The 9,856-nt window shown below is 42.7% G+C and overlaps 2 protein-coding genes across 2 annotated transcripts; one reads left to right on the top strand and one right to left on the bottom strand.

Moving 5' to 3' along the window:
- Window positions 1–4,561: 4,561 nt before the first annotated feature.
- Window positions 4,562–6,045, top strand: SODALDRAFT_301953 (Ribokinase-like protein). Its single transcript, XM_028608915.1, has 2 exons — window positions 4,562–4,594; window positions 4,657–6,045. Exons 1-2 carry the CDS (start codon window positions 4,582–4,584, stop codon window positions 5,814–5,816), a joined length of 1,173 nt encoding a protein of 390 aa, XP_028462630.1. The 5' UTR covers window positions 4,562–4,581; the 3' UTR covers window positions 5,817–6,045.
- Window positions 6,046–6,117: 72 nt separating this feature from the next.
- Window positions 6,118–8,891, bottom strand: SODALDRAFT_285101 (MCM-domain-containing protein; the record flags this gene model as incomplete). The annotated part of the gene is made up of 3 exons (XM_028608491.1): window positions 6,118–6,151; window positions 6,204–8,748; window positions 8,819–8,891. The coding sequence occupies 3 exons, from the start codon at window positions 8,889–8,891 to the stop codon at window positions 6,118–6,120; spliced, it is 2,652 nt and encodes an 883-aa protein (XP_028462629.1).
- Between the last annotated feature and the right edge of the window lie 965 nt (window positions 8,892–9,856).

Here is a 9,856-nt window from a genome sequence, read left to right as displayed (position 1 = left end):
TTACTATTCTGTTTACCTTATTTTCGTTAATATAGTTAGCGCTACGCAGGGTTCGCTAGTCCTTAACTTATAGGGAGACACGACTACTCTATAAGGCGGTAAGGGTATTGGGGGGACTAGATAGGCTAACGGAGACCCTTTTAATATAGACTTAGATAATCCGCTTATAGGCAACAACGTTAATATTCTGGATAATTAGAGTTTTAACCGCTACTTCGAAAAGAATATAGTAAGTACCCGTATCTCGGTTATAATACGCTCTTCTGCTAATACTTTACTAAGCCTAAGGGTAGTAATATTTTAGTGATAGTAATAAGATAAAATAAAAGGGTCTATATTATAAAGACTAAAGCGGAATAGGGTAAGGAGCTACGAGGATATTTTAAGGCCTTTAAGCGGGCTATAAGAAAGCTATTCCTTATATACTTCGGTAAGTAAGCTATATATATTCTTATCGAGTAGTATTTTAAAAGCTTTGTAGAAAAGGGTAAGACTAGATTTTAGGCTTTTACCCTTACGGAGAAGAGGTTTAAAGATAATATTAATATATAGAAAAGTCGCTCTATTACTAATCTGATTATATATTATATTTCCCGCTATCCTATTATACTTTACCTTAGGTGCTAATATATTACTATAGGAGTATATAAGAATATTAATAGACAACGAACTAGGCAAATTTAAGGCCTCCTCGGAAATACTACGGTATAGTCTTATAGAGTAGTATAGCCCTGATTAGTTCGAGGCTATATTCGTATAGACGAAGGATTAGATTAATATCTCTCGGTTAATAGATACGGTTAAAGCGTAGTATACTATTATTCATTATAAGCTATACCGTGTAGCTTAGGCCTACCTAATCTAGGAATAGAAGATTAAGGTTAATTAACCTATTAGCGGTAAAAAACACGATTATACCTGGGTACTAGAAAGATTTATTAATATAGGTATAGCTAAGTGCTAGCGTAAGTACCGAATTACTATTATTAAGGATATCGCGAATAGGCCTAGATAGCCTAAGGCTCGGAAATATAAGATAACCGAGATCTTTACTGCTAACGATAATAATAATACATAGAAGCCGAACGAGGTGTTTTTTAAGAGTATTAGCGTTAATACTACGAAGCTAGGGAATAGTGATAATAACGACGATAGTATTACTCTTACTTAGGAAGAGAGGCTAGGTCGGAAAAGGTTTTTGAGGTGTTAGGGTATATATATAGGACACGATTATCTTAGCTAGTATAGTGGGAAGATTAGTATAGATAGAGTTTAGAGGTTATCTTAGGTATTACTACATATTAATTAACGGTTTATAGCAGCGGTCTAGGTTATAGTCTAGGTTTAGGACTAAGGTTTAGCTTTATAGGAACGGAGTATACTCGGCGATATAGCTTAAAGGCGATAAGAATACTATATAGCTTTATTGTATAGGATAAGAAATATTATATTCCTTAATTCCTAATTTTACCTTAAATCTATAAAATAATTTAGTGTACCTACCTTACCTTAATCTTCGACTCTTCTACTCCTCCTTTCTTCTTTATTTCTAATATTATTTCTTCTCTTCTAGGCCCTTTATCTATTATATCGACTTAACTCTAATATATAATAACTAGAAGTAATTAAACTAACGTATCACATATTACGTATCTTATCGAAATAAATAGTTAGAAGCTTTAAATTCTAAGTTTCTAGGTTAGCTATATATATACTAAGAATTTCGTACTATTTCTTACTATATCTTGCTATATCTTACTATACTTTTATAATTTCCCGAAGGTTATATTAAATTCCTATATAGATAGCTTACTAAATATTACTAACTATTACTATAGATAAGATCTAGATATTACTTACTTAGAAGTTAAAAGTAAGTATTATAGTAGACACTAGTATACCTAAGTCATAGTAGCTCCTATACTATGCGTTTTTCGATACTCTAAAAAAGGATAATAGTAAAAACCTATATAGAGGATATTACCTCGGGGCACTCTCGGTCTATTAGAATAAGGCTCTATTTTCTATATATACGAGAAACCTACACGATAAGTGGTAGTATAAGATTATTATACAGGACGGTAAAAATATAGCTATTCTAATTCCTAAGCGAGTGGCTATAGTGAATAACTAGCGGAAGTCTACTATATATCTAGGTTTCACCACTATTAACGGGACTAGACGTTAGGAGAAAGATCTTATTATAACCGTTATAAAGCTTAAAGAACGTAGTAATAGAAGGGGATATAATCCTAAGTAAGCTGGCTCCTAGAAGCGAAAGTATAACAATAAACTAGATATTATAGCTAAGACTCTAGGAGTGTATAAGCCTAAGACTAAGATTCGTAAGTATATAGAGAAGACTACCGCCATAAAGAAGATTACTGAATCTTCTAAGCTAGGCCGCGCTTAAAATACCCGTACGAATAAGTCGAAGGACGGTAATACTAGCTTTTACTAAGCGGATAATAATAGAGTAGCTAAGGAGACTATTAAATATAGCGTGTAGTAAGTGGAGTAGGATACTAGCTAGGTTTAGGTATTTAAGGTAGGAAATAGAGGATAAAGAATAAGGGGCCGCGATATATAGACTAATAATACTATTAAGGAGGTCTTAAGAGGAGAGATATTACTAGCGATGTATCTCGTGAAATGATTTTAGCTTTAAGGACGCGGTATTATCCCGGAGAAGGTATTAAAGGAATAGACACGGGAATTATAGAATATAATATCCTTAAAAAGAATACTACTAGATTCTAAAATATATTACCTATATATAGTTACCTCGGGATAGAATCGGTGGTTATATAACGGGGTTAGGAGAATAGTAAGGATTTTATATCGCCTAAGGTAGGTCTAGGTTAGATCCAGTTTAGATTTTAGTTTTAGCCTTCTTTTTACTAGGTAAATATCGATAATTTCTACGAGCGAGAGATTAAGTCGATTCCTAATATTATATTATATGAACTTCGTGGTATTAACAGATATTATTATCCGTATATTAAGACCCTTAGATCTGTTTTTTACTAGGTAAAAAGCTATACTAGTACTTATAGAGTGGGAAACAAAGTCGAATACTAACCTACCTAGTATATAGGTTATAGTTTTTCACCTACGTTACCTACCTTAATAATAATATATACCGCCTCTCTAAGACTTTATATTCCAATAAAGAGCCTAGTAGACGTTTAAGAGGAGAGATCCTGCTCTTAGTCTAACGGGTAATAATTCCCCTCCACGATCCTAGACTTAGATACAGGGCTAAAATATAAGGATAATTCTTATAAGGATAATTCTTATAAGGATAATTCTTATAAGGATAATTCTTATAAGGATAATTCTTACTAATAGATCGACCCTTTCGAATTAATAATTCACTATAAGCCTACCCCTCTCCTAACTCGCTCCTTTAGCCTTAACTCCTATAAGATAAAAGAGATCTAAGCTGCCGAAGTATTAGCTAAGGTTATACGGGAACTTAGGAAAGAATTTTATATAAACCTGGATATTAAAAATATCGAATATAGCGATGTTTTACGACGGTCCCGCGTAAGGGAATAGGTGTATTAGCTCCGTGACTAGTATTATATATCGTATCATATAACACCTCCTATTAATACGCCCGATATAACTTCCGAATCGATAAAAGTCCACGGAGGAAGTATTAGAGATTTCACGGATACGAGATAGTCCGTTATCACGATTACTAAACAGTCGTCTATTATAAAGCCCGACTGGCTTTCCGATATAAATATATATATAAAGCGGGAGCTGGATTCCGATGAGGGGTTCTAATACCTAGGTAAATAGAATAGTCCGCTTAAAATAGTAAAATACGAGCTAGTATATTATACAGGATATAGTCGCTGTCGAGGGTTAGGATAAACTGCTCGGTTTACTATTAACCGTCTTATACCATTAGCTTTACTATACTAACGTAGTATATAGAGTGACTAGAGTAATATTAATTAATTTAGCTATTATAGCTAAGTAGCAGGTATTTCGTAAACTAGTTAATATATTAAGTAGTATTAGTTATTTAATAGGTCTTATAATATAGTGGATACCGTAGACTATATAATAGTATACCTCTTTGCGTTACCGTTTTTTACTAATCACTATAGATTTCACCGTTTAGAATAACTGCTATAATATACCTGACTATTTTTATATAGTATTAGCCGAACATAGCAGACGTACTATCTAATAATATCTATATTATCTGGATATAATATCGGGCCACTATATTATAAGGCTATTACGTCAGCGATAGTCATTATAGCGCTAGACTGTCTATATACCCCCCCCCTCCCGGTTAGGTATTAAGCTAACGTTTCTGACCCCGGCAGAGGTGTATAGGAGCGAGGTACTCTATACATCTAACACAATATGGTTTGTCACACTCCGATAAGGTGGCTGTGGGCATCTGACAGAAGGCCTGGCGTAGTTATCCCCTGGTCAAGATAAAAGAGTCCTGTCCCTGGTCAAGAGAGCAGCATGGAGCCGCTGCCTCCCAACCGCAATCGGCTTACAGAGGACCAACATGCTGCTTTGCGCCCTATTGACTTCTTGACCCTTGGTATGGTTATCATAGGTCCGTACCTCTTGCTCCGAGATTCCCTTGATATCAACCAACGCAGGGTTAACGTACCGTAGATGAAATCGAGTTCTTACCGCCTTCTCCTCCGGTGCACGATATTCTTGGCGGCGCTGGCACTTACGCCGCCGTTGGAGCTCGTCTTTTTTCCCCCCCACCTCAATCCAGTTCTGTCGGCTGGGTCGTGGACAAAGGCAGAGACTTCCCTGAAGAACTCACGGCCCTTATAGATAGTTGGGATACTTCAGCGCTATGTCGATCAAATACAGACCGACTGACGACTCGCGGGTGGAATGGCTACGAGCAGGCCGGGAATACAGTCAAACGGGCTTTCAGATATACCACCCCCAAAAACCGGCTCACTGCGCAAGACCTCACACCCGCATTCCTTCTATCCAAGTCTTTCCACCTCATATGCTCCCCAACGAGGTGCAAAGAGCTAGTGACTGAGATAACAAGTTCTAGGAAGGAACTGTGCCCGCCAGATCAATATGTGAAGCCGATTTTCGTCTGGGAACCAGTCCCAGATCTATGTACACCAGAGGAGTTACTCAACTGCACCAACACCCTGCCTTTAGTCGACGTGTGTAGCCCTAATCATGCCGAGCTGGCTGGTTTCATGGGGGAGGATGGTCTCGACCCCGACACTGGCGACATCTCGACTGTCGCCATTGAGCGGTCCTGCGAACAGCTTCTTGCCAGTATGCCACTGCGGTCGTTTTCCTTGGTGATACGTGCTGGGGACCAGGGTTGTTATATTGCTCGCAACGGCGGCCGCAAGCGACAACCCGGTATTTGCCAGACCGGTTCGACGCATCGAAGTAGGACTCATCCAAGGGGCGGCCTACGCCCGGACACAGATATGGAGGCCCTTCTCGAAGGTCTGCTCCGCGACGAAGATGGAATCATCGCACGCGAGGAGATCGAGTTCGACCCAGGGTTGGAGCGTTGGATTCCGGCCTACCACCAAGATCCTGCTCGGGTGGTAGACCCAACCGGCGGTGGTAACAGTTTCCTGGGCGGTCTGTCTGTTGCTCTAGCTAGAGGATTCGGTATCGAGGAAGCGGCCATATGGGGAAGTATGGCAGCAAGTTTAGCTATCGAACAGGTAGGCATGCCGAATCTCGGCAAAGAGGAAGATGGAAGCGAAACATGGAATGGCATCGTAATCAGGGACAGACTAGACGAATTTCGGGCTCGGATCGCGGGTGATGCATAAGCGGCGGGATCGAGGACCGACAAAGGATAGAAGCGAGAGGTAAAGAAGTCTGCAGGTGTCAACTACGGGGAGTTAAACGAACGACGAAACCCAGTTGGTTGACCCAAATGTCAGATTTTATTCTATCGCGCCTCCGCGCCTTCTCTCGAACCCAACTATTGTCCCAGACACCATGGCATTAATGCAATGAATGCAATGAATGCATAGACTCATTTCTTGTTTCAGTGACAAACATCCGGCAATGGATATAAATATGCCTTCATTAGACGAGCCGCTGCGGAAGCATACAAGCATCTCGTGATCAAATCTCGTAGACGAGTTCGCCTTCGGTATACCTGTGCTGAGGTTAATGAGTTTTCGTGAGAGCGGCTGCTAGAGAGAACTAACATAATTTGATTCGCTTCGTCCATGATCCGTAAGGCCATCACAGCTTCCTCCTTACTGAAAGGAACCCCGCTACTAGAACGCACTTTGCTGTTGACGGCCTGAATGACGGACTTCACATCGGCGGAGCCGTCTTCAAATAGCTCAGAGTGGAGCAACTGACCCAGGGCAGCCCTAAACTCAAAGAGACGTTGATGTGTGATGGGCTTGTCCGAGAGCGTTAGTGTAGCGGCACCGCTTGCAAGTTCGGCATCATCAACAGTAGAGTCCCTTTGAGAAGGTTGCCGGGCCTCGGTTAACGGGATAGAAGAACTTGTGTCGCCACGTTGCGTTTGAGTCGGGATCACACCATCGGATTCATCCAAGACCTCTCCAGTTCCCGACTGCGCGTTCAGCGCATCGGCATCCCCGTTAGGCCGGTTCAGCACCTCCCCTCCTGTGTCACTCGGGCGCAGAACTCTTTGCGTGGACCCACGAGCCTGTTCAGCGCTAGTCGAAGTGCCTCTGTACGTCGAATCAACTCCATCGTCGCCATCATCGCTGTCAGAGCTCTCCTCGCTGGAAGAGGCGAAATGCGTGTTGAGTGTTTTCCTCCGCTTCTTGCGAGATTCGTCCTCGACGACTTCCTTAAAAAGGGCGAATCGTAGAATGGATTCAGCTGCTAGCGTATCGCGCTCCTCGACCCTTGTAGAGAGGCGCGCCTTGGCATGCGCAGTGGCAAGTCGAATAAGGGTTTCGAATGTGCGTACCGTCAAAGGGCTCGTCCGACGCTGATTCCCTTCCATCACGTCATTTCGAAGGCCGACGTATATGTCCCTGGCTCGACCCGCAGCTTCCTTCGTCAAAACAGGACGAATTCTCGTTTTGGCATATTGAATGTATTTCTTCATGAAAGAGATACTGAGAATTTCTGGCCTTCTGCCAGGACCCCGCCCAGACGTGGCCGTGACCCCGGCGTGTAGCATCTCGTCGTACTTCTCGTATACATCGGTTACAGGTTGTCCAGCACCTCGGGTGTTGATTGAGACCCCGAAAGCGTGGTTGGAGTCCTCCCTAACAGGGGCACCCTCCTCGGAGCCAGCCAGGCGGTAGCGATGCATCCGCAGGACATGCTCCGAAACCTGCCTGTCCCGGGAGTCCTCGATATCATCGGTAACGACGAAAAGAAGGTCAAAGCGCGACAGTAACGAGTCTGGCAGGGCAATGTTTTTATGGGGGTCCTTATGAGTATCATACTGGCCGAAGATAGGATTGGCAGCGGCGATAACACTACATCTGGCGTTCAGCGATGTATGGATGCCTGCTTTTGCGATTGTTACCGTTTGTTGTTCCATAACCTCATGGATGGAGACTCTGTCTATGTCAGACATTTTGTCGAACTCATCGATACAGACAACGCCACGGTCAGCCATGACCATGGCTCCTGCCTCTAGACGTCTTTCCCCGGTTTCTTTGTCGGAAGTGACGGCGGCTGTAAGTCCAACACCCGACGAACCCCGGCCCGTGGTCGCGATGGCCAGCGGTGCTGTGTTTAGCACGAACCTCAACAGCTGGGACTTCGCTGTTGAAGGATCGCCAACCATCAAAATGTTGATGTCTCCGCGAAGGTGGGTACCGTTCGCCAGATTTTTCTCCATGCCCCCAAGCAGCATCAGCAAGATTGCCTTTTTGATGTAGTCGTGGCCGTATATACTGGGTGCAAGGGACTGTGATAATAAATCTAGAAGGTTCTTCTTTTTGGCAACCTTGTTAATGTTGCGGATATCGGTGTCGGTAATAGGGGCTGTCGCAATGCCACCTCCTGACTTGGTCGACAGCAGCACAACATTGTTGGCAAGAATAACCGTCTTGAAAAGCGCGCTGTTGTGATTCGTGTTCCTGTTTCCAAGTGTCTTGTATATACCCACCAGCTGCACTCTGTCTCCGGGCTTCACTTTATCCACAAGATCATCGTCGAGGATGGCATCTACACCGCGGGGTAACTGGCCAGCCGGTGCGCGCTCTGGCATTTCCTGTATGGATATTGTCTGATGATCTCGGTACTTGCTGAAGCCATATTCCGTGGTCAGGGGGTTCCCTTCATCGTCCTCCTGGGGGTAGACGCTCGAAGTGGGTACACCATTGACCATGGTTTGGTCGTGGTACTCTCGAAAGTGGAATTCATTCTTCACTTCACTGTAGTGGACACTCTTGACAATCTTGGGTCGTATGAGAGAGCACCGAGTTACAATGCCCTCAAGAGACACCATGTTGTTTAAGTGAAGGGAGGAGAGTGTGCGGGGATTGCAGCCATTGGAGCCAAAGCTGCCGGACCAAGCACAGTAGTATGGTGTGTCTGCAATGTCATCTCGGACTTGTGGGAGACTTTTGACGATCTCCTTAAGTGCGTGGTCGAAAGCAAGCGTGTAGTCAAAGGGCTGGTAGAGGATACCGTCGGCAAGTTGAGGATTATGATCTCGCACGTGGTCGATGTGGACATTAAGACGCCTCTGATTCTTCTGGACCATCAGAATGATATCGGGCTTGTAGCTCCGTGCATGGGGACTTCCTGTGGGTAAATTAGCAAGTGATTGACGACATACAACCAATACGTGTAGGATGTTCATGTCCTATCATACTGGGGTCAAGGAAATCCTCAGCTTGGCGGACTCGATCAGCTGCAGCTGCATCTTGCAACATAAAAGAGTCCATGTTTGAGAAAATGAACGTTGTTCCTCGAAGAGAAAAAAATCAGGCCTTTGGGCACAGGGTGTAGCTCTAAACACTGCTTGTGCAGCAGCGGTTAAAGAGAACTTAGAGGCACGGCAAGTGACTTTGATCCTGGTGGGATTGGTAGTAATGATGTCAGATGCCCACAGCCACCTTATCGAGGTGTGACAAACCACATTATGTCAGACGTGTGGAGTACCTCCGTCCTATATATCCACCCTCATTTCCCCTGCTTTTTCCGTATAGTTAGATAACCCTGTAAAGTATTATCAACTTCACTTAGATAAATACACATATAATTCCGCGTACCTTATTTATATTCTAATAGTTATAAGCCCGGCGTTCTAATAAACGAAGCTATTCCGATTAATTCTATAGCTTCTAGGCTATTAAAATCAGCCTTAAGTCTATAGTGGGTAGTTTAGTATTACTAGTAATATCCGCCTATTTGAGTTTTATTTAATTATTTTATCGTTTTTATCGTACTACCGTTTAAAGCATTTAGTATAGTTAATTAACCTTTTCGTTTATCCTATTCCACTACTTTTTATTAGTATAATAATAGCTTCCACAGTAATAGTGCCTACTATAGGCCTTATAACGCTTACCGCTCTAAAAGACTAGAGGCCTTAGATTAAAGCCGTGATAACTATCACATACTCCTATACTATCGCCGACCTTATTAATCCCGACCTTAATAAAGCTAAACGGCCTAAGTACCGGATTCGAATAAATCTACTAACGCCTCTAGCCTCTATTAAAGGAAAAGGTAATTAGGATATATAGTTTAAGATCTAGTAGGTGGAAGAGGATCGGTATAAGGCTAAAAAGAGGGGGATCTAAGTACTCCACGAGTATATCGCGAAGACGGTTAGTGATGCGCCCTAGATTCTACCGGGAATACTAGGGCGTACCACGGGGTACCCTAGCGGTACTATAGTATAAGC

Source organism: Sodiomyces alkalinus (assembly GCF_003711515.1).
Source record: "Sodiomyces alkalinus F11 unplaced genomic scaffold SODALscaffold_13, whole genome shotgun sequence".
Lineage (NCBI taxonomy): Eukaryota > Fungi > Ascomycota > Sordariomycetes > Glomerellales > Plectosphaerellaceae > Sodiomyces > Sodiomyces alkalinus.
The sequence above is the reverse complement of the archived record's forward strand: the minus strand, read 5'-3'. Positions and strand labels throughout refer to the sequence as shown.